The sequence below is a fragment of the Chiloscyllium plagiosum genome, unplaced genomic scaffold (assembly GCF_037043375.1).
Source record: "Chiloscyllium plagiosum isolate Xiang-an unplaced genomic scaffold, Cpla_swu_hap1 HiC_scaffold_39, whole genome shotgun sequence".
In the NCBI taxonomy this organism is placed as follows: domain Eukaryota; kingdom Metazoa; phylum Chordata; class Chondrichthyes; order Orectolobiformes; family Hemiscylliidae; genus Chiloscyllium; species Chiloscyllium plagiosum.
In genome coordinates this window covers 17,999,341-18,024,697 of record NW_028270177.1, presented here as the reverse complement: position 1 = coordinate 18,024,697, position 25,357 = coordinate 17,999,341, and the positions used below count along the sequence as shown (strand labels likewise).

The following is a 25,357-nucleotide window of genomic DNA, read 5'->3' as shown; positions in this document are numbered from 1 at the left end:
GGGCTAGTTTCGTATGGGATTGTAGTCAGACTGGAGTGGTTGGACCGAAGGGTCTGTTTCCGTGCTGCATGACTCTATAACTCTATGATATGATGAGATATACAATGAGACAGTGCCAGGGACACTGAAGGATATATTAGGGATACAGAAGAATATTATAAGGTGATTAACAATAGAAATTAGGAATGGAATGTTTTATCATTAGGGACTCAGCAGAACATGAAAAGACAGCAATAAAATATTCTTGGGAGTGCTTTCAGGAATTAGAAATGGAATGGTTTATTAGTGAGGATACAGCAAAATATAATCAGGGAGTTGAGGGTGTCAGATTTGTACATTATTACTTTATTTCAGCAAATTAAGATCGGAAAGATTCATCTCAGTGACTGGAAGATGGGGAAATAGAATGGGTCACTCTCAGGGCACAGTGCACAATCTGAGTGAGACTGAGACCTGCCAGCTTCGGATCTGAGTCTGACTCCTGTCTCTGAATGCCATGTTTGTGTCTTTTTGCACATCGGGCAATGAATGAAATGAATGTGATTAATCTGTAAAGCAGCCTCCAGCCGCAGAGCAGAGAGGGCGAAGAAACTGCATATAAATCAGGTGCCAGGCAACACACTAGCATTCTTAATAGATTGGCCGAGATCGCCAGGGTGTTTTCTGCAGCCCTGACGGCGGCTTGGGATCAGGCAAGCTGGCAGTCGGAGCTCCGTGTGCCTGCCTTAGAGAAGATGACTTTCCCGGCAGCACAGTCCAGCTCAGTGAGAACAAATGTCCTCCTGTCGGGCCTGTTCCTGGTCACTGTGTTAAACTGCGCTGGGCTGGTTTATCTCTTCGTGCGGTGCAATGGCCTGAGGTCTCAGCAAGCAGCAATGGGCAGCCGCCTGGAGGAACTAACTGAGAGCTGGCCCATGGAATTCATCTCCCGCCTGAGTCAGGAGGGGTCCGGCTGGACTGAGCAGAGGAACCGCAATAAGAGAAGCCACCAGCAACCCAAGAGCCTGGAGGAGACCGAGGACAGTGTCATGATGATGACTTATTCAAGGATCCCGGTAAGGCATACAGTCAATTTTAATTACATTTCAAAATGAGATATCACCAAGTGAGACGCAAAGCAATTAATCTTATTTTTAAACAAAATCAGCACATTATAAGAGTGAACTTTGAAGAAACAAAACGCTGAATTCTTGACATTGAATTAGAGCCCATCAGTATAGTTTTTTTTTTCTAAATTCACTTATGGCCGGTCAATGGAAATTTCGTTCTTCAAACATGCAAGAAGGGGATTGTGTGCGGTATAAAAGGCTTTTAGAAAAGAGGATTTGTCTGTGGCTCTGCTCCAGGATATCTTCATTTTTAACAAACTTGTTCAGGCACAAGATGGAGCAGTGGGATCTAAACCTGTACTATTTAGCCCAGAGGTAGGGACATTACCACTGCGCTGTAAGAGCTCTCTTACTCTCAGATATGCTTTACATTTCAAATATTGGATTGTGGGCTCAGAATGCAGGAAGATTGAGACTATCAAAGACTCTGGGGGTTTTACAGAACAGGAAAAGGCCCTTCGGCCCATTGTGTCCTTGCCAGTCATCAAGCATCCATCTATTCTCATCCCACTTTCCATCATTTTCCCCGTCGCCTTGTATGTGATGAAGTTTCAAATGCTTATCTAAATAGTTCTTAAATGTACTGAAGGTTTCCTCCTCGACCTCCCTTTCAGACAGTGACGTTATCCAACATTGCCTTGTTAGTCCTCCAAAATGCATAATCTTTCACTTTTCAGGATTAAATTCCATATGCCACTGTTTTGCCCATCTGACCAGTCTGTCTATATTCTGTAGTCTAAGGCTTTCCTGCTCGCAATTTACCACATCACTGATTTTCACATCATCTGTGAATTTACTGACCATACTGTACCTCCTGACATTCATGTTGAGATCATTGATGTATAGAACAAACTGTAAGGAAGCCTAACACCCAACTCTATGGTAAGCTATTAGACACAGGCTTAAAGGCACAAATAAACTATTCAACCATCACCCTCTGGTTCCTGTCACAAAGCCAGTCCTGGATCCAGTTTGACAAAGTGGACTCTTACCTTCTTGACCAGCCTCCATGTGATACTTATCCAAAAGTCTGACTGAAGTCCACACAGACTACCCTCATCTACTCATCTGGTCACCTCCTCAAAAAATTCAATTTATTAGACGTGATCTCCCCGTCACAAAGCCATGCTGTCTGTTCTAGATCAATCCTAACATCTCCAAGTGGAGATTAATTCTGACCTTCAGAATTTTATCCATTTGTTCCCTACCACAAATTGAATGTTTTGTAATCAATAATTGAAAGCTGGGATGGATTTTTGAGTATTTAAAGCTTTGAAATCATTTAGATGACAACGGGGCAAACCATAGTCTTTGATATTGGACCAATTGAAATGGAGAGATCAGATTTTGTCTTCCAGAACCTGGGTCATTCCCTTGGATCTACGCTACTTCCAACAGGTCCAACACCCTCACTCACAAGCAGCTATTCACATTGAGCCAATTGGGGGAGTCTGGACACTCAAGGCACTCAAGACACTAACAACAGAGAGTTTAATGTTTGTACTGTCACTCCGTAATGTAAAAATAATCTAAGTATCTCCTGAGATTAAACTTTGAGCAACAGCTGGGGAATTCTCATAAATACATTACCGAACACCTATAGCTAGCAACCCCAAAAAAATTAAGCAGCATTTAAAATATAGATAAAGTAATGAAGTTACTTGAATCATAACATATTTAAGACTCTGAGATTGGTCAGGTTTTGTTGAAATGTCCAAATAATGGCAGTCATTCTTAATGCTCAAATTGGTTAGTATCGCGGTCAGCAATATCTCATGAGCTGTGAATGATCACAAGTTACCAGATGATTAATGCTACCCTGCTGTTAGTTTTGTGAAAACAGGGTCATATCAAGTAATTTCCATGAAGTTGCTGCATTTGCATATTGATTGTTTATTAAGCTTACCACAGCAAGTTAAGTTTAGCAGTTTTAACCTTTGCCTATATGGAAAATTCCCTTTTTTGTTAGTAGCATAAGCACTGTGAGTTACTTGCAATAATACTTGATGGCATAGGATTCCAACTATGATTACATTAAAGCTGAGATGAGAGTGACATCCCGTGACATCAAGACCACATTTGACCGAGTATGGCATTGAGGAGCCCGAGCAAAACTAGGATCAATGGGAATCTGAGGGAAGCTCTGACCTGGTTTGAGTCATACCTTGCACAAAAGGAGCTGGTTGTGGGTTTTGTAGGCCTGTCATCTCAGCTCCAGGGTAATTTTATAGGAGTTCCTCAGGGTTGATTTTTTTATTTAACCTATTTATTTAATCAGCCTGTTCAGAGATGCTATTACATACCTTTGGAGCAGGTGAGACTTGAGTCTGGGCCTCCCAGACCAGGGATAGGGACAGGGGATCCTCAGGATAGTGCCCAAAGTCCAACCATATTCAGAAGCTTCTTCAATGACATCCCCTTCATCGTAAGGGCAGCAGTGAGGATATTCACTGATGATTGCACTATATTCAACATCATTTGTAAGTCCTCAGATATTGAAACATTCCATGTCCAAACGCAGCAAGACTTGGACAATATCGGTATTTGGGCTGATAAGCAGAGAGTAACGTTTGTGTCACACACCAGTGTCAGGTAGAATACACTCACAACTAGGTCTAAAGGGAACAAAGGGTGTGGGGAGGAAGCTAGAAGGGGGTTCTGAGTTGGATAATCAGCCATGATCATATTGAATGGTGGAGCAGGCTCAAAGGGCTGAATGGCCTACCCCGGCTCCAATATTCTACATTTCTGTGTCTGGGCCCCCTAAGCACAATGCCCCTGGGCTCACCTACCAAAGTGCCAAGGCCAACAGGTCCTCTGTTGAGTAAACACTCTTGACATCAGCTGCACAGTAGAATAGTAAACTGCATAATAAATGAGGTGAGATTATACAATAGATAGGTCTCTTGCCACTTACAAATGAGACTTTTATCTCATGGTTAAAATCTTGTGCGGATATTTGGACTTATTGTCTCAAAAGCATGAACCTCAGTTTGTGATCTAGCCGTTTTTGTCAATGTTGCTCAGGGACTGCGATGATTCTGCTCTCAGTCTAATGGAGAGACTGGAGAAGCCAGGCTTGTTCTCCTTACAGCAGTGATGGGTATCAGAAGATTTAACAGAATTATTTACATTCATGAAAGAGCAAGTAAGGAGAAACTGTTTCCAATAGGTCATGGACAAGAGGGCATAGATTTATGGCAATTGGCAAAGAGCCTGGAGCAAGATGAAAGAAAATATTCTTTAGTAGAGAAGTGTTGTGATCTGTCTGAAAGACTCAATCGTTACATTCAAAAGTAATTGGATAAATACTTAAAAGGGAAGGAATTTGCTGGAACCTAAGGAAAGGGCAGGGGAATCTGCTGAAGTTTGGGAGGGTAAAAATTGACAAGATTGAAATTTAAGATCCTGAGGGCTCTCAACTGAGTGGATGTGGAAGGAACGTTTCCAAATGTGAGAAAGTTCGAAGTAGGGGGTCACTGTTTAACAATACACTGCCACATACTTATGACAGAGATGAAGAGAATTTCTTTCTCACAGAGGATTGTGAATCTTTGGAACTTGCTTCCTCAAAAGGCAGTGGAAGCAGAATCCTTGAAAGGTTTGAAGGCAAAGTCGATAGATCCTTGATTAGCAAGCGGGAGAAGGTTTCCGGGGCAAAGGTGATCAGCCATAAGTCCATTGAATGGTGCAGCAGGCATGAGGAATTTGTGTGTTTGAATTGTACTAATTGGTCAACTCGTTAAAGAGCTATCATAGGCATGATAGGTCAAGTGGCTCTCTCCTATGGTTACCAAAGTGGGTCAGGAAGGGACGGAGTGTACGAGGGTAATGTTGTGGCTCAGTGGTTAGCACTGCTGCCTCACAGCACCATGGACCTGGGTTCAATTTCAGCCTAAGGCGATTATCTGTGTGGAGTTTGCACATTCTGCATGGGCTTCCTCTCTTATTGTTCCCGTTTCCTCCCAAAGTCCAAAGATGGATACATTATGTGGATTGGCCATGCTAAATTGCCCATTGTGGCCAGTGTAGACTAGGTAAGTTAGCACTGGAAATGTGGGGTTACAGGAATAGGGGGGGTTTGAGTGGGAAGCTCTTCAGAGGGTCAGTGTGGACTCATTGGGCTGAAAGGTCTGCTTCCACACTGTAGGAATTCTATGATTCATTAAATAAATGGAGCAAATTGGATCAAAGGGAGAAAAAAATGGCAAATGGACAATATTTGTGGCTCAAATGCACATACGGTATTTGGAATAAGATAATTGAATTAATGGCACAAGTAGCAATAAATGGGTATGATCTGGTAGCCATTACAAATATAAGGTGATAAGGAACTCAAAGCTGGGAACTAAAAATTCATAGACATGTGACGTTTCAGGAGGGTGAGCTGAATTGAAAGGGTGGTGGGGTAGTGGTGTTATTACGAGCTGGAATGAATACGATAGTAAGAAATTATCTTGGATCCCATGATGAAGGATCCATATCTGTGGAGGTAAAAAATAAGAAAGAGATAAAGTCATAATGGGAGTTGTTCATTGGCCCCCTAACCACATCTGTACTATAGGTCGGAGAACAAATTAGGAGATAATGAATGCACATAACAAGGCAGTATATTAATTAGTGACTTTAATCATCACGTAATTTGGGAAAATTAAACTTGCAGAGGTAGCCACAAAAAAGAATTCATAAATTGTATTCAGGACAATTTCCTAGAACAATCTGATGTGGATCCTACCAGTGATCACACTGTTTTAGATCTGGTAATTTGCAATAGGTCTAATAAGTTATCGCAGAGTAAAAGATCTCCCAAGGGCCAGTGACCACAATGTGGCAGAATTTAGCATTCAGTTTGAGAGTGAGAGACTTGGGTTGGAAATAACTGTGTTAAATTTAAACAAGAATAATTACATTGAGATGAGAGCAAGTTGGCTAGAGTGAATTAGGAAAAAAATCTAGCAGGAAGAGTGGTTGAGGAACTGTGGCTGATATTTAAGAAAAATGAGTGAGGAGAAGAATTCTAGGAAGAGGATAAACCAACCATGGTTAACCAGGGAAGTTAAGGATAGTATAAAATGGCAATAAAAAAAAATACAATGTGCCATTTTTGGTTGTAAACCAGAGGATTCGGAAACTTTTAAACACAGCCAAAATGTGACCAAAAAAACAATGATAATAAGCCATGTGGGTAAACTTGCAAGTAATACAGAAATAGACAGTAAGAGCTTCTTTAAATATGTAAAAATGAAGAGGGAGGCCAAAGTGAATACATGGCCCTTGCAGAGTGAGCAAGGAAAATAATAATGGGGAACCAGGAAATGGCCGAGGAAACAAATAAATATTTAGCATTAATCTTCATTGTGAAGGACTCCTATAGAATTCCAAACATACTAATAACCAGAGAGCGAAAGAGTGGGAGGAATAAATAATTATCAGTAAAAGGAAAATACCAGGGTGGAATGCTCAACTATAAGAGGGCACAAGTTCAAGGTGACAGGTGAAAAGGTTAGGGGAGTAGTGCAGGGAAAAGTTTTCATGTAGAGAGTGGTGGGTGCCTAGAATGCACTGCCAGTGGAGGTGGTGGAAGTAGACATGTTAACAACGTTGAAGGTGTAATCTTGACAGACGATCAAGAGGAGGCGAACAGAGGGTTAGAAACTATGTATGGCCAGTAAGTATCAGGTGTAAATAAGGATTAGGAATGGGCGCAGGCTGGGTGGGCTGAAAGGTGTGTTTCTGTGCTGTATTGTTCTCTGTTCTTTGTAGCATTTAGAAATTCATAATCTAATCAAGCAGAGTCAGCATGGCTTCGTGAAGGGAAATTATATTTGACAATGTTATTAGAATTCTTTGAGGAGGTAGCAAGCAGCAGAGATAAAGGGGACCTAGTATATTGTGTATCGCATGGATAGGGATTTATGGGTAGTGTATTGCATGGATAGAGATTTGGCTAACTAACAGGAGACAGAGAGTTAGAATAAAGGGGACATTTTAAGGATGACAATCTGTAATTAGTGGAGTGCCACAGGAATCTATGCTGGGACCATTATTATTTACAAAATATATTAAAGACTTGGGTAATGTAAGTGAATGTACTGTTAAAAAGTTTATGGATGAGAAAAAAACAGGTGAGAAAGCAAGTAATGAAGATGACACCAAGAGTTGAAAGGGATATAGACAGGTTAAAACTTAGCAAATTTGGGACAATGTTCGTTACTTACTTTGGCAGGGAGAATAGAAGAGCAGTATATTATTTGAATGAAGACAGGCTGCAGAAAGATTCAGTATAGAGGAAAATGTCAGAAAGCCTTGCATCTATATAATGGAGGTACACTCTCAGAAAAGGAGCTACCCAAAAAATAACATGGTCTTAAAAGTGGGCATCTTTTTGATTGATCTTTTCTCATTTTAAACCGGCTGCAGTGATGAAGGGAAGAGAGGGAGGCATGAAGGAGTTATTAATTTCAGGATGTGAGAGTAAATTAATGCCAGCAGGACCATGGCCATTAATCTAAAGTTCTTTGTAATCATATCATTGGTTGGTTTCCTTACATTTTTCATTAACTAGGTTAAATTGATCCTGTTTGGATTAGCACATTCCAATTTTCTTTTTCTCTGAAAATTGACAAGTTCAGAAATCTGGAAAAGTGCTCATCCTGAGGGTTGCCAGATTTGGGAGAGTGTAGCTGTATTTTAAGTAACCTCAGGAAATAGACAAATACTTCAGACTGAATGAAGTAACTTCTAGTGTTTTGTTGTAACACCACAGCCAATTAGCACCTCCAAACGGACCCCACCACCAGGGATATATTTCCCTCCCCTCCCCTAACAGCGTTCCGAAAAGACCACTCCCTCCGTGACTCCCTCGTCAGGTCCACACCCCCCACCAACCCAACCTCCACTCCCGGCACCTTCCCCTGCAACCGCAAGAAATGCAAAACTTGCGCCCACACCTCCCCCCTTACTTCCCTTCAAGGCCCCAAGGGATCCTTCCATATCCGCCACAAATTCACCTGCACCTCCACACACATCATTTACTGCATCCGCTACACCCAATGTGGCCTCCTCTATATTGGGGAGACAGGCCACCTACTTGCGGAACGTTTCAGAGAACACCTCTGGGACACCCGGACCAACCAACCCAACCACCCTGTGGCTCAACACTTCAACTCCCCCACCCCCCCCACTCCACCAAGAATATGCAGGTCCTTGGACCCCTCCATCACCAGACCACGGCAACACGACGGCTGGAGGAAGAGCGCCTCATCTTCCGCCTAGGAACGCTCCAATCACAAGGGAAGAATTCAGATTTCTCCAGTTTCCTCATTTCCCCTCCCCCCACCTTGTCTCAGTCCCAACCCTCGAACTCAGCACCACCTTCCTAACCTGTAATCTTCTTCCTGACCTCTCTGCTCCCACCCCCTACTCCAACCTATCACCCTCACCTTAACCTCCTTCCACCTATCGCATTTCCAACGCCCCTCCCCCAAGTCCCTCCTCCCTACCTTTTATCTTAGCCTGCTTGGCACACTTCCCTCATTCCTGAAGAAGGGCTCATGCCCGAAACATCAATTCTTCTGCTCCTTGGATGCTGCCTGACCTGCTGCGCTTTTCCAGCAACACATTTTCAGCTCTGATCTCCAGCATCTGCAGTCCTCACTTTCTCCTCCAATTATCACACAGTAAGGCCGTACAAACAAATAGGAGGAAACTGACCTGCTAACCTGTTTTAGTGATATCGCCATTTGCAAAGCACTCGGGAAGGACATGTTTATTAACTTGCAATATAAAAATTCAGCAATTGAATTACTTCTGCAAGTGTTTCAGTGGTTTCAGGATAAAAAATAAATGTTATTACCAGCGAGATGGGGTGTAGTACTATAGCAATTCTAACTGGGTCAGCCAGCTGGACCTCATAGAATATGAGTTTCCTGATTGGAGTTGTTACCTGGGCCAATCAGGGAGCCCTGTCTGACAGTGTCTTGCCCTTTCTTGAGAAGGGCATTGTTTGTCACTGGCCACTGTGTTTCCTTTCTTCCTGGTGGTGGAATATAAATAAAGATTTATACACATGTTGTTCTTCACTGTGTCCTATACCTGCACACACATGAGATTGGTGCTAGGAAAAAATAACCACTACTGCTGTTAGGCGGTTGTGTGGGGTAAAGAAAGAAAGGAGAAAAAAAATCAGGACAAAATTAAATATGAGTGTTATGGGGTTCTGTTCACTCTGAGAGCTGGCTGTAAAAAGAAAAGGGGGAGTGTCAGAGATACTGACAGTCAAATACTTGACTCTGAAGAGGCAGGACTCTAAAGACAAGGACTGTTCATTTGTAAATAAAGGGTGATTTGGTGATGGGATACCGGTAGTAACGAGAGTAAAGCACATTCCTGAAGAAACCCGCAACAGTCGCCTTTGAGTTGGGGTAAACATTTTTGGCATCATGCCTTTGTTTGGAAAGCTTGACCTGTTCAATCCTAATATTAAGGATTGTGTGTGAAAAATTTTTTTTTCAAGGCAAAATACATTGTGGCAGATCAAAAACAATGAGTATTTCTCCTGACAGCCTGTGGAGCCACAGCTGTTTCTGTTATTCGGAGCCCAATGGTGTGGACCAGGTCAGACACACTCAAAACATTTTAAGACCCTAACTTTTTTTGTATTTGAAAGGCAGGTGTAAGGTGGATATTCAGGAGTGATGCAGCTGGTCAAACCACTCAGTTATAAGCAAAACAGAATTTATTTACACACTACGGTTGAAATAGGAACAAAAGAAAACAGAATTCAGAATGACTTAACTATTTGAAAACCAAACCAACACGATATTGTAACTTATAAAGGAGCTGTTCCAATATCCGCAACATCCCATATATACACCGCCTGGCAAAAGGTAAACTCGAACACAGGTTCTTTACAGGCAGGAGAGATTGCAGAGAGAAGAGTCAGGTAAGAAACATTTGCTGAAGCATGGAGCGTTGTTTCACTGTAGTTACTTCCCTGCTACCAGCAGTTTCTGACTGCCTGCTAAAACAAAACAAACTAAAAACAAACCTGAACTGGGAGAACTGACCACTCCCCGCCATTGTTTAAAGTAGACAATTCCAGACATATTGGCATCTCTGCCTTTACGACCCCTCTTGAAATAAAAAAGGACAACGTCACCTTGTTAAAGTGGCAGTATCGTCATACCAGATACTAAACCTTTCAAGAACTGATGGACATAGTTAAGAAGCCTCCTCTAGTTCTGAGACACTATTGTTTTTACTCAGCAATTCGAGAACCAGGCAAATCCATATTGGGATTATTGATGACTGGCAGAAGCATATGGCTTTGGTCTAACCCTTAATGAAATGTTTAGAAACCATTTGGTATGTGGAACTGTGCAAAAATGTTTACTAGCCGAAGCCTAACTGGACTTTAGACAGGCACTATAACTGGCTTGACCATTGGAAAATGGCCAGTGGAGCTTATGAGTTGCAGGGTATTCTGATGGAAGTGGACACCCGCACCAGTCTGACTGAGCTTGGGGATACCACCTCAGTGTAGACAATTTCACAGTCTCACCCAGGACATATCCTGATCAGAGGGAGTCTAGGTCAGCCCACAGTAAAACCCCAAATCAAAGCCAAGTCTTGGCCAAACGGTTAACATTTCCTTCAGGATCCTGGCTGGCAAGCCATTGTAGTTGCTGCCAATGTGCAGACCTAAGACAGCTAAGGAGTCCTACTGGATTGAGTAAGGGAACACAGAGGCTGGTGTCCAGTTATCAAGTACACCTGAACAATCCCTGAGTTTAGTACTGCCTCTTTAGTCAACTCTCAGAGTGCCAGAATCTCTGACATTCCGCTTGATTTCTTTTGTTTTTTCTGTTTTTATGCTCCTCTGACACTCCTATTTCTTTTTTTTTTGCTTTTTCATCGACCTCACACTACTGCCGAACTGCAGTGGTGCTTATTTTACCCCAGCTCCCATGTAGTGTGCGTGCAGGTGTCGGACGCAGTGAAGAACAACAAGTGTGTAAATGTTTATTGATGTTCCACCACCAGGAAGAAAGGAAATACTCAAGTGGCCAGTGACAAACAGTGCCCTTCTCATCAAAGGGACACTCCTCTTTATAATTGTCAGCCAGGGCTCCCTGATTGGCCCAGATTTACAGCACCAATGAGGGAACTGATACTGTATGAAGTCTAGCTGGCTGACCTCATTACAATTCTTACAGTACAACCCTTATACATGGAAACATTTGTGGGTTTTAGACTTACAAAGTACAATTTTGCTTTCATTTACAATAATTGTGCAGACTAGTAATTGTGCAGACTAGTTAACAGTAACCACAAAAAGCAAATGCCTTGTAACAGGCTCTTTTGTCAAAGAATATTGGAATTTAAGTGGCCCTGGGATATGTTAATTTGCTGGTTTTGTAATTTGAAACCATTGGTTTTACTTGTTAATAGTGGTTATGTTCTCTTTCAATGGGTAAAGCAGAGCAATTAAACTTTACCAAGAACTAACAGATTATTATGTCATAACTTAGCTTTTCATTGTCAACACAATACAGATATAATTTCTACTGGTTAGTAAGGAGAAATAAAACTAAAGCTTCATCAATATTTTACCTAGACCTATTTTGGCTGATTTTGGATAGTAGTTAAGTCCCTTCGGAGTTGCCCCTTGATAATCTGCTACAAAATGCCAAAAGTATCTGAAGAGGTTTGAAGACCAGATGATCAGATCAACATGCTGAACCTTGTAACTGGTTTGACTATTGAGACCCTAGATATAAGAAAAGGAAATCTTCAGAAGTGTCATTCATAAAAATGAAATTTTAAACATCTAGTAATCAAGACGACACAAGATAGAATCATAGGTATGGTTACTACAGTTCCAATGTTGCAATCACATAAAACACAATATTCTAAGCATTTTTTATATTGTCAATATGGAATTAAGAGCAAAATAATATCAATGTAAATATTAACTGATTTTTAAAAATATTTGCTGCTCCATGAATAACATTAAACATATGTCCAAAACAACAAATTAGAAACTAATTTATGGTACATCTATATGGTTGGTTTAAAACAAGCTTTAAAGATCAAAATGTAATTTCCTCTAGGAAGCTAATTAAGATTAAAAAGTGCTCTGGAGCCCGAGTTTCACTGTGCTTTTGCAGTTTAATGACTATTGTTTGAAACCTTTTTGAACGTTCATTGGAATGCCAATTTGTGATACTGTGTTCCTTCGTGTAAGTTTATATTAGATTAGATTCCCTACAGTGTGGAAACAGGCCATTTGGCCCAACAAGACCACACTGACCCTCTGAACAGCAACCCACTCAGACCTATTTACCTCTGACTAATGCATATGGGCAATTTAGCATGGTCAATTCACCTGACCTGCACATCTTTGGACTGTGGGAGGAAACTGGAGCACTCAGAGGAAACCCACGCAGACACGGGGAGAATGTGCAAACTCCACACAGACAGTCGCCCGGGGCTGGAATCGAACTTGGGACCCTGACTCTAAGCCATTTGTGTAAGCCATTGTGCTCCAGTAAAACTCGTTTACTAACTTTAATTGGGTAGCTTATCACATTTATTGTATCATTATGAAAAGCTGATTCTGAATACCACTACAACAAGTTAAGCCTAGTAGTGCCAGATCTTAGTCATCAACTACAGTTGGTATCAGTTTAACAGAGTCATGTTAATACTGGTAATGCTGCCGACTGCCTGATGCACAGAATTAATTATTTTCCCAAGTTCCCAGTTCCTTCCTTACTCAGTAATTATGGAAGGCATATTCTTATGACAATGAATTGATTTTAACTGTTTGTGTGTGCCTTCCAATATGTGCTCACAGGAAACAGTTCTTCAAAATGTAGTCAAAATCATGAGGTCTCTTTCCCTCAAAAATCATTGAGGTTTGGCCAATTGAAAATTTTCAAAACTGATAAACTAAGCTGTGAACAGTCATGATTTAATTGGATTAGAACAGCCATTAAGGGTTAAACACCCTAAAACAGTTCCTATGTGCTATTTGCCAATAGTTCAGATTTAAGGGATGAAAAGGAAGAGTGTTCTTTGAAACAATTGATGAAGATCATAGGAAACTAGTGCAAATTGCTAATAAATTGTTTAAGAATTAAATATTAGACAATACTTCATAGAGAACAATGCAGAGATATGACCAACAAACCCCCAACAAGATCTGGCTAATATCTAGGCTTAGCCTGGCAAGTGACATTCATGCCACTAAATGTTAGGCTATCATCATTAAATGGTGTTACCATCACTGAATCCCTAACTATCAATGTCCAAGGGGTTACCATTTACCAGAAACCCAACTGTACCCACCACATAAACACAGTATCTTCAAGAGCAAGTCAGGGGCTAGGAGTTCTGTGGTGAGTAACTTATCTCCTGATTCCCCAAAACCTGCCCATCATCTACAAGGCACAATGTAGGACTGTGATGGAATACTCCTCACTTGGCTGGAAGGTGCAGGTCTAACAACATACAAGAAGCTTGACACCATGCAGGACAAAGGAGCTCGCTTGATTGGCACCACATCCACAGACATCCACTCCCTCCACCACCGACACTCAGTAGCAGCAGTGTGTGCTAACTACAAGATGCACTGCAAGAATTCATCAAAGATCCTCAGACAGCATCTTCCAAACCCACTACCATGTCCATTTAAAATGACAAGAGCACCAGATATATGGGAACACCATCACCTGCATGTTCCCGTCCATGCCACCCACCATTCTGACCTGGGAGTATATCGCCGTTCCTTCACTGTTGCTGGGTCAAACTCCCAGAATTGTCTATCTAATGGCATTGTGGGTCAACCTATAAGAAGGTGGTTGCAAGGCAGCAGCTCCCCACCAATAGACAATAGACAATAGGTGCAGGAGTAGGCCATTCAGCCCTTCGAGCCTGCACCGCCATTCAATATGATCATGGCTGATCATTCCTAATCAATATCCTGTTCCTGCCTTATCTCCATAACCCTTGATTCCACTATCTTTGAGAGCTCTATCCAACTCTTTCTTAAATGAATACAGAGACTGGGCCTCCACTGCCCTCTGGGGCAGAGCATTCCACACAGCCACCACTCTCTGGGTGAAGAAGTTTCTCCTCATCTCTGTCCTAAATGGTCTACCCCGTATTTTTAAGCTGTGTCCTCTGGTTCGGCACTCACCCATCAGCGGAAACATGTTTCCCATTGCCAGAGTGTCCAATCCTTTCATAATCTTATACGTCTCAATCAGATCCCCTCTCAGTCTTCTAAACGCAAGGGTATACAAGCCCAGTTGCTTCAGTCTTTCAGTGTAAGGTAATCCCGCCATTTCAGGAATTGACCTCGTGAACCTACGCTGCACTCTCTCAATAGCCAGAATGTCTTTCCTCAAATCTGGAGACCATAACTACACACAGCACTCCAGGTGTGGTCTCACCAGGGCCCTGTACAGCTGCAGAAGCACCTCTTTGCTTCTATACTCAATTCCTCTTGTTATGAAGGCCAGCATGCTATTAGCCTTCTTCACCACCTGCTGTACCTGCATGCTTGCCTTCATTGACTGGTGTACAAGAACACTCAGATCTCTCTGTACTGCCCCTTTACCTAAATTGATTCCATTGAGGTAGTAATCTGCCTTCCTGTTCTTGCCACCAAAGTGGATAACCATACATTTATCCACATTAAACTGCATCTGCCATGCATCTGCCCACTCACCTAACTTGTCCAGGTCACCCTGTAATCTCCTAACATCCTCACCACATTTCACCCTGTCACCCCAGCTTTGTATCATCAGCAAATTTGCTAATGTTATTGCTGATACCATCTTCTATATCATTCACATATATTGTAAAAAGCTGCGGTCCCAGCACGGATCCCTGCGGCACCCCACTGGTCACTGCCTGCCATTCCGAAATGGAGCCGTTTATCACTACCCTTTGTTTCCTATTAGCCAACCAATTTTCAATCCAATCTAGTACTTTGCCCCCAATGCCAGGCGCCCTAATTTTACTCACTAACCTCCTATGTGGGACTTTATCAAAAGCTTTCTGAAAGTCCAGGTACACTACATCTACTGGATCTCCCTCGTCCAACTTCAGAGTTACATCCTCAAAACATTCAAGAAGATTAGTCAAGCATGATTTCCCCTTCATAAATCTATGCTGACTCTGTCCTATCCTGTTACTACTATCCAGATGTGCCGTAATTTCATTCTTTATAATAGACTCCAGCATCTTTCCCACCACTGAGGTCAGACTAACTGGTCTATAATTTCCTGCTTTCTCTCTCCCACCTTTCTTAAAAAGTGGTATAACATTAGCCACCCTCCAATCCTCAGGAACCGACCCCGAATCTATCGAACTCTGGAAAATAATCACCAACGCATTCACGATTTCCCGAGCCACCTCCTTCAGTACCCTGGGATGCAGACCATCAGGCCCCACAGACTTATCAACCTTCAGACCTAACAGTCTCTCCAACACCAAATCCTGGCAAATATAAATTCCCTTAAGTTCAGGTCCTTCAGCCACTGTTACCTCAGGGAGATTGCTTGTGTCTTCCCAAGTGAACATAGATCTGAAGTACCCATTTAATTCCTCTGCCATTTCTTTGTTCCCAGTAATATATTCCCCTGTTTCTGTCTTCAAGGGCCCAATTTTTGTCCTAACCATTTTTTTGCCTTGCACATACCTAAAAAAGCTTTTACTGTCCTCCTTTATATTCTTGGCCAGTTTACCTTCGTACCTCATTTTTCCTCTGCGTATTTCCTTCTTAGTAATCCTCTGTTGCTCTTTAAAAGCTTCCCAGTCCTCAGTTTTCCCACTTATCTTAGCTATGTTATACTTTTTCTCTTTTAACTTTATATGTTTCTTTACTTCCCTCGTCAGCCATGGCCGCCCATGCCTCCTCCTGGGATCTTTCTTCCTTTTAGGAATGAACTGATCCTGCAACTTCAGCATTATACACAGAAATATCCACCATTGTTCCTCCATGGTCATCCCTGCTAAGGTATTGCACCATTGAACTTTGGCCAGCTCCTCCCTCATAGTTCCATAATTCCCTTTATTCAACAGAAGTACTGTCACTTCCGACTGTACCCTCTCCCTCTCAAATTGCAGATTGAAGCTTATTGTATTATGGTCACTACTTCCCAATGGCTCCTTCACTTCGAGGTCTCTGACCAATTCTGGTTCATTACACAATACCAGATCCAGAATTGCCTTCTCCCTGGTCGGCTCCAGCACCAGCTGCTCAAAGAATCCATCCCTGAGGCACTCCACAAAGTCTCTTTCTTAAGGCCCACCTCCTCTAGGGACGGGCAATAAATGTTGGACATGTCCCACGAATGAATTAAAATAAAATGCAACCTCAAGCTGCATGAACCCACCCTGAACAGCAAACTAAAAAGAAAACAAACCCAATTCAACTCTCACACCTTGCTAGTGATTTCTGGAAATGAATGCCTTCAAATATAAAAGAAAAGCAAAATCTTGAAGAAGCCTTAACTGTATTACTGTCACCCAGGAGTGGATAAGGAACAAGTTAAAACTGAGCCATTGTACATCATATTGGTATTTATACATCTGCCTAATAGCAGCACTGTCTGGGTTTTTAATTGTCCTGTTCATGTTTCTGAATCTCCTTAACAAATCTCATCATCTAAAAGAATTACAGTAGTCCTCTTCAATATTGTTGGAACAGTTGAAACATAAGCTCCAGAACCGACTGTTAAAAGAAGAATGTTAAAAGTTGTTGACACTTTTCAGTTTGCTTTTACGGAGTACCTGTATTTTAAAAGTCATACACAAATCAAAAAAAGATTTACTTCACCTTGATGTGAATTTGGTTAGATGATCACTTTCTCTTAATTTGCCAGAAGAGTCAACGTTTTGCTTCGAAGCAAGGAGGTAGGAATATCCTTTTCACTCCCACATCTTTGCTGTCGTTTTCACTTAGCTTTTAGACAGAATGGGTGAATTGTAATGAATAGTGGACAGTACCTGATTCTTTTAATGAGTGATGACTTTTGTAGGCCTTTTGATAAGTCATCAGAGCTCTCAGCAGCTGCTAATATTGTAAAAGCCACCAACTCATTCAAAAATCTTTCTGATATTACAGCTGCTGAGCACCAAACTCTGTGCCAAGCTGCCTTATAATGACAGCTTTGATAATAAGGAAAGATTGTTTTGAAGATGTGTGGGTATGGCTATTTGAATCTAAGCCATTTCACAATCTGTAATAAATTTTAGATGTTCAAAAATAGGAAATTCTGGAAGAACGGTGATGTTCTGTGAAATGTTTATTGTAACCATTGTTATTTTTCCTTAAGATTCGAATTTTTATGGATTTGTGCAACAGCACAAGGGGAATATGCTTAACAGGTATGTCTCTGAAAAACTCTGTGGATGGAATATCTGAGCAGAAAATTGAAATCATTTGATGTGTTTTTATCCTGTATGAATTGATCTTTAATGTTATGAGTATAGCTAGTTTATTTAAGAAAAGTGTTTTGATAATGTTTTAGAGGATGCATAAAATCAAAATTTGTGAGTGGTCTTTGGGCCTTGTTTTGGGACTATGCAGAATTTGGTAATGTTGTAAAAGTTGTAATGGGGCAGCTAATGTGAGGTTGTCATAACAATCTATGAGGTTGCATGTCTATTTTATCATGATTTGGCTGCTGTGAAGTTTGAGACAGTCCATTAATACAAACATCATGGAAAGTGTGATAAGGTCTTTGATGGCTGAGAGTATTTCTCTAAGTTTAATCTGCTTGGTATATTATTATTCTTGTAAATTTTGATGCTTCCATGAATTTCTTACCTGGAAGATAGACGATTCGATTTCCACCAATCTGGAAGGACCTGAACTGACAAAATAACCAACAGCGATGTCCTCCAAATACACGCTTACTCATATGTGTACAGTATAGCCACGCATATATTCACACATCTATACCTCTGCATGCACACACAAACATGTTCAACTACAGACTTTAGTGAAGTGTCAAACTGAAATGAAGTTTCCATATTTGTGGCACACTATTTCACACACTTATATATGGCACTATTAAGGAGTGTTTTACTTTGGATAATTGGATAACTTTTCATATCAGTCCATTCACTCCCCAATCTTTGTTTTAGATCATTTACTCCAGAAATGAACACAGTAGGTAATGCCTAAATGTGTGAACATTCAGATAGCAACAATATATGGGCTATACACTTAGATGCTTTGGTTAAGGTACGAATGAAACTACTGAGAAACATTTGTCAGCATGGAAACAACAAATAGATGATAACAAAAAATGTGAACACTTAATTTGATAGAGTCATACAGATGTGCAACACAGAAATAGACTCTTTGGTCTAATTTGGCCATGCTGACCAGATATACTAAATTAATCCTAGCCCCATCTGCCAGCATTTGACCCATATCCCTCCAAACCTTTCCTATTCAGATACACATCCAGATGCCTTTTAAATGTTGTAATTGTACCAGCCTCCACCACTTCCTCTGGCAGCTCATTCCATACATGCACCACCCTTTGTGTGAAAAAGTTGCCACTTAGGTCCCTTTTAAATCTTTCCGCTCTCACCTTAAACCCATGCCCTATACTTAATATATAATTGTGTTTATGTTGGAAATAGGTATTTTTTGGATAGTTTTAATCGTTAGCTTGTCTTTAAAATTGAGCTAGTACACAACATTTAAATATACACTGCCATTTAGTGAAATATCAAATTGATTTTGAAAGATTATTACGAGTATGAGAGAGCACGTGTGAGGTGCAGACATGAATGTTAGACAGACTTGTGTGCTTGAGAATGTGAATGTGTGTGAGAAAGAATTCAAATTTAAACAACACTGTCTGTTTGTTTCACTCAGTATTTGACATTCTTTTGAATTTGAGAGGTCAGATATTCGAAGTTCAGAAAGTTCTCGAATTCGTGTTAGAAAAATGTTCCATTCAGCCGGTGGGAGGTGTGGGAAGGGGGAGGGTGTTAGAAAAACCCACAAGATTGCAACATCAAAGAAGCAACCCAGTGAGCATTGATTATCCTGTATGAGAAACATTAGGGACATTTTACAGCTCTACTGTAAATTGGGTTTGTAATGAGCTGTGACTGTTTGGAGGAGTCAGTGTGGGACCCATTGGCATTTTCATGGTCAGGTCTCACTCACAATATTTTCCTGAGCTGCCATAAGAGTGATTGATTATAACTAGCTGAGTCCACATTGTTCACCATCATCTCTACAAGGACATTTCTGTAGGTGGTCACAGCATCCACCTGGTTCTGGCACTGGGCCTCCATTCTGTGATGGAGGCTCATACGGCCTGGTTAAGGCCCTCTTCGATTGTATGGGAACACCAACTTACTACACTGTATGAGCAACTGTCACCATTTTCTTTAAGTGTAGGACTTGCTTGGTCTAGTGTGGTCAAGGGAACCACTTCCTGGTCTAACTTGAAGATCTTTTTATAATTAATGAGCTATACCTCATTTCATGTTAGCAATGAGTCACATCTTGCACATCCTAAGAGCCATTGTTCCAGAGACTTGGAGGATTTGTGGTCTCGTTCCTTCACGTTGGTAAGCAGATCTGCCTACGAATCCAACTGACATCATCATAATGTGTGGGGCTGATGGTGCTTCTCTGTATTAGCCCTTTCAGGCCCAACGTACATCACCTTTGTACTGCTCAGTGGCACCCATATGGGTGAGTTGGCACAGAATGCCCCATTAATACTGATGGCAGTTCTGATCCACTTTGAGGAGCAAGCCATGTGAGCTGCTTTTGGCTGGATACATGGCAGAGCTCATTGGGTTTGTGTCTATCATATTGGACTCTCTACCAAGCTGATAGGAAGGTCCACAAAGGGGGGCAATGGGTTGGCATGGGGCTGCAGTGTTTTTTGTGGAGTCACAAAGTTGACTTGAAACTGTTGTGGGGCCGTTGTCAGAGTGGACAGCAGCAGTCCATCATAGACACACTCTCTTGCACTAACAAGTGCCTTTTCTGACAATCTATAAATAGAATCAAAGAATCACAGAACAGTTACAACACAGAATGAAGCCATTCAGCCCATTGGCCTTGCAGTGGTCCTAATACCTGGGCCATCCTATTGCCTTTTCACCAGATCTTCACATGATTTCTATCCATGTAATCATTCACTGCCCTCTTGAATGCCTCAACTGAACCTGCCTCCACTACAGATAGTGCATTCCATATGTAAATTACCCTCTGTGCGAAGTATGTCAGATTGGTGTGGACTTGTTGGGCCGAAGGGCCTGTTTCCACACTGTAAATAATCTAATCTAATCTAATCTAATCTATTGTGATTTCTTTATTGATACATGTTGCTATATCTGGAAAGAATAGTATTAAACTTGTTAGGCGTGACTTGCTATTTACCAACCAATGCTGGTCATCCTTAAATACTCCAAAGCTTTGGAAACCTGTCATAATTTTATTTGGAAATGCATCATCAAAAGGATTGGTCCAAATGAAGTGCAGCCTCTTTGATGAGGTGCCTCAGTGAGTGTTCCCATGAAGTAATGGGAGCTGGCTTGGGGAGGTGATGAAGTTGCATCATTAACCTGGTTACAGACATCCCCAATTTGAGCTGCCCTCTTGCCTCAGCCTGAAGTAAGCTCACTGGAAAGTCTATGGTTGACTCTCCCTGAATTCCCGCTCCCCCCCTTGCCAGTTGTAGTCTTTAAATGGCCCAGTCATGACATCCTCCCACCGTTTCTGGGATTAGCCCAGCTTTAGCTCGGTATGTCGCCATGCACTGTCTGTATTGGAGAAATCTGTGAGCCATCTTATTTCTCTGGTTAGATTGGAGCGAGTTAGGAAGGGTGTGTGCTTGGGGGGAGAGCCCATGCATGAGGAAAGGAAAGAAAGTGAGAAATTTGCTGCAAAAATATCAGAACATGTGTGATTTCAGCCCACTGAGTATTTTCAAAAGCTTTCCTTAAACCAATAATCAGTCCATCTGTCCTTTGCTAATCAAAAATTGATCTGATCCTCTGTTGAATCAATATTTACTCCATTTGATTGCCCACTATAATTCCATTAGTTTGTACTAAGAGGTTTCCCTTATAGTAAGGCCATGGTGTAATGTACTTGCATTTAATACTGGTTATGAAAACTCTTCTTTTTCATTAATTTTGTCCAAATCTGCTTCTTTACATTGTATAAAACAGGCCCACCAGGACCTGCTGGACCACCAGGTAAGAATTATTAACTAGTTACTTCAATATTAGTTTCTCAAACAGCTGAGAAATTTTAACTGGCTTTTGTCATGATTTTGATCTTAGACATTGTGTTTGCTATGTATTTAATTCAAATATCCCTTAAGGTCTTCCAGGTTTAGATGGATTGCCAGGAGTTAATGGCTCAGATGGACCTGTTGGGCTTCCGGGACCACCTGGAAAGGAAGGCAAACGGGCTCGGAAAGGTACTGAATCTTTTAAGTGCTTGTACAGTTCAGTAGTTTGGCAGAGGAACAGTCGTCCCTGTGCATTTGCAATGGGTCAGTCTTTGCTGAGGAGAGAGCAAACATGAGGAGCTATAATCCACAAAGGACATCACTCTTTATTAGACAGAAACAATTGGTTATGTACAGCTTCAGGGTGACCACTCCACATGCAGGAGGTGAGGTGAGGAGGCATGAGCTCCCACAGCCGTTAAAATTATTGAACCCAGGCTGCTGGCTTTATTCTGCAATTAGAATACAGTGATAGTTTCACTTCTTTCACTGTATTATCACAGATGAAAGGCTTAACAGACAATCAATTTTTCAATGTATAATTTCAGTTACATCACACTGCAAATTTTTGCTATAAATTCTGTGTTACAAGCGAGCCCTCCACAATCACCTGATGAAGGAGCGTTGCTCCAAAAGCTAGTGTGCTTCCAATTAAACCTGTTGGACTATAACCTGGTGTTGTGTGATTTTTAACTTTATATCCTGAGTGAAATGGTTCGGTTTAATCATTGATTAGGCATTAGTCACGAAGGTGTTCTGTTGAGAAGCCCTTTGTGACTTGCAAGCTTACTGTGTTGTAACGTTTATACATAAACGCTTGTGTTCCCATAACAAAATAATCAGCTGATTAGCATTTATATTGAAACAAAATGTCTTTGTCTAATCTTAGCTGTGCCTGGACCAAAAGGGGAACCTGGAGATGTGGGACCAAAAGGTGAGAAAGGTGACCCGGGGCCTCCTGGTTCAGATGGGTTACCAGGTGCCAAGGGTGAGCAGGGACCGAAAGGTGAAAGAGGAGAGCCTTACAACGAGATCATTTTAGAAGGTATACAATCACCTTGCTTTGATAAGGGCTTAAATCTTTGCTCCTTACTGTGAGATATCCAGTGTCTAGCTATTAAAGTTATGCCTCAATATTTACTAATAATATCTTTGAAAATGTTGAATTTATTAACGATTAGATTTGTCCAAGTCAAGGCTGTTTAGAAAAGAAATCTCACAACCTTACAGAAGGGTGTTTGCAGAAGCTGTGACCTAACCTGATAAAAGACGTGGAAATGGCAGAGAGTGGTGCACATTCCTTAGTCATATCAGTAACATCCCAAGTTAGTTTAATGAGAGTCATTTTCAGATATAGGTGAAAAGTTAAAGGTCTGACTAGTTGTGTCAGATATTGAGACAAAGGATGGCTCAGCGAAATAATACAGGAAATGTAACTTTATTTGGATGGGTCCAGGAGGAGCAGATTTCCAGATAAATGTAGGTGCTGACAGCTACAGCAGGAACCTTTTTGAGATCTATTAGTTCATCAGTTCCATGGTTCTGAGCTGCAGAACCACTAAGTTTCTAGCAGCCCTAAGCTTCCTTTTATTTTGGGAGTTTATAAAAGCATGAGTGGTATAGATAGGGTTAATGGTAGTTGACCTTTCCCTAAGATGGGGATTTCAAAACTAGGGGACACATTTTTAAGATGGGAGGAGAGAGATTTAAAAAAGATGTGAGGGGCAAATCTTTTTACACTGAGGCTGGTTTGCTTATGGAATGAACTTACTGAGGAAGAGGTGGATGTGGGTACAATTACAATGTTTAAAATACATTTGGATAAGCACATGAATAGGAAAGGTTTGGAGGGATATGGACCAGGAGCAGGCAGGTGGGACTAGTTTAGTTTGGGATTATGTTTGGCATAGACAGATTGGACTGAAGGGTCTGTTTCTGTGCTGTATGACTCTATGAACGAAAACGGGAATTCAATTTTGTGGCTCTTGTGAGTAGAAAATATGTTCATGCAATAGTGAGAATTTTTCGGTCATGTTAGCAAAGGTCGAAATAAACAGTTCATGTCTTTGTTAAAACAGAGAAATGTAATGGTAGGAATGTTAATCCACCCTCTCGAATAATGCATAGTGTGATTAACCTCTTTAAATAAGATGAGAGAATTTTGTATTTATATCATGCCCTTTACATTCGAAGGTGTAAAAGTGTTTTGGAACCAGTGTTTAACTGTAGTCAGTGTTTCTGTATTGACTAATACCACAGCCAGTGTGTGACATTCAGAATTTCCACAGGGCTATTGGTGAAAGTCATAGTGAGGAGGCCTCAGTGGCAAAAAAAAAACAGCTGATTTTCCAGGATTACAGCCAAAATATTCCTAAAGTTACAATGGGAGACTGGGAGAAACTCAATGTTCGCCTTTTCTATTTTAGTAGCATATTTAAACCTCATTGGCTTGATAGTAATGTGTGGTAAATGGAATTGGTAATCTTTCTGTCACGCTTGTGGTGGCTCGTTGGCCATTGGAAATTTATTTTAAGCAATATTTCTGATCAAATTGTCAGAGATACTGTGACACAGCTCTGGAGCAGGACTCCTGAAGCAGAGAATACAGTACCATGACACCACAAGAGCTCCCAGGAGCTTTTTTTCCACCAGGGGTCTATTGCAACACAGCTGATACATTCAGACAACAAGTGTGTCCAAGTCTAATGACATATTTATGACCCTGATTGTTATATCAGGATGACACAGTGTGGAGTGCATTCTCCAATCAAGTTTACTGAGGGCCAGCCAAAGACCAAGAATTATAAGCTTTAAATTATATTTGTGGGAGTGCTTCTCTGAAATCCGCAAAACTAATGTGTTAGCCTCTGCTCCAGACTCTTCTTACTTTACAACTGCCTAGTATTGTGCTAGCCCAAATTTACTGAGTTGCATCAGGATGTTTGTTTGGGGTAGGTTTACAAATGAAATTAATGTCCCAAAGTGACCCTGAGTTCTTTGCATCAGGGTGGGGCTGGTGATGGTCTCATTCTAGAAAAGGGACTGCCTTGTAGCAAATGAGATCTCACCCATGGCACCTTGCAAAACATATAGGCAAATCATAGACTCTCTACAGTACAGAAATAGGCCATTCAGCCCATTGAGACTGCACTGAGCCTCTGAAAAATCATCCTGTGCACCCTCCCATCTTATCTCCATAACTTTGCCTAATCCACCAAACCTGCACGCCCCTGGGCAATTTAGCATGGCCAATTCATCTAACCGGCACATCTTTCAACTGTGGGTGGAAACTGGAGCACGGTGGAAACCCACGCAGACACAGGGAGAATGTGCAAACTCTACGCAATCACCTGGAATCAAACCCGGGTGCCTGGCATTGTCCAGCAGAGCTAACCATGGGGTCACCCCACAATCTGACCATGTAAGCCCCCATGTCACTTGGGCATATTCAGGCATGGAGGCAACCAATCAGAGAAAATTCATACCGTTAAATAGAATGGAAGGAAGTGAAGAGGAGGCACTTCTGCAATCAGAAGCTGGTTCTGTCCTGTGCTTGCTGCTGATTGGTTCACTAACCTGGGTGAAAAGCAGCATATGATTGGAAGAGCAGTGGGCAGCTAGGTAAGTCAGTGCTGCCATTGAGAGTTACAAATCACACAACACCAGGTTATAGTCCAACAGGTTTAATTGGAAGCACAGAATTTATAGCTTACAATTGTCCCTGCCACAACCACCTGATGAAGGAATGGCGCTCCAAAAGCTAGTGCTTCCAATTAAATCTGTTGGACTATAACCTGGTCTGAAAATGTGTTGCTGGAAAAGCGCAGCAGGTCAGGCAGCATCCAGGGAACAGGAGAATAAGCCCTTCTTCAGGACTATAACCTGGTGTTGTGTGATTTGTAACGTTGTACACCCCAGTCCAACACCGGCAACTCCAAATCATGCCTT

At 41.5% G+C, this 25,357-nt stretch overlaps 1 protein-coding gene across 1 annotated transcript in view; it reads left to right on the top strand.

Moving 5' to 3' along the window:
- Positions 1 to 391: 391 nt before the first annotated feature.
- Positions 392 to 25,357, top strand: part of gldn (gliomedin) — a 38,029-nt gene continuing 13,063 nt past the window's right edge. Inside the window, exons 1-5 of the mRNA XM_043677369.2 lie at positions 392 to 1,055; positions 17,462 to 17,513; positions 21,345 to 21,371; positions 21,500 to 21,598; positions 22,299 to 22,454. Coding sequence (XP_043533304.2) covers positions 735 to 1,055; positions 17,462 to 17,513; positions 21,345 to 21,371; positions 21,500 to 21,598; positions 22,299 to 22,454 — 655 coding nt within the window. The 5' untranslated portion in view covers positions 392 to 734. The remainder of the gene's footprint in view (positions 1,056 to 17,461; positions 17,514 to 21,344; positions 21,372 to 21,499; positions 21,599 to 22,298; positions 22,455 to 25,357) is intronic.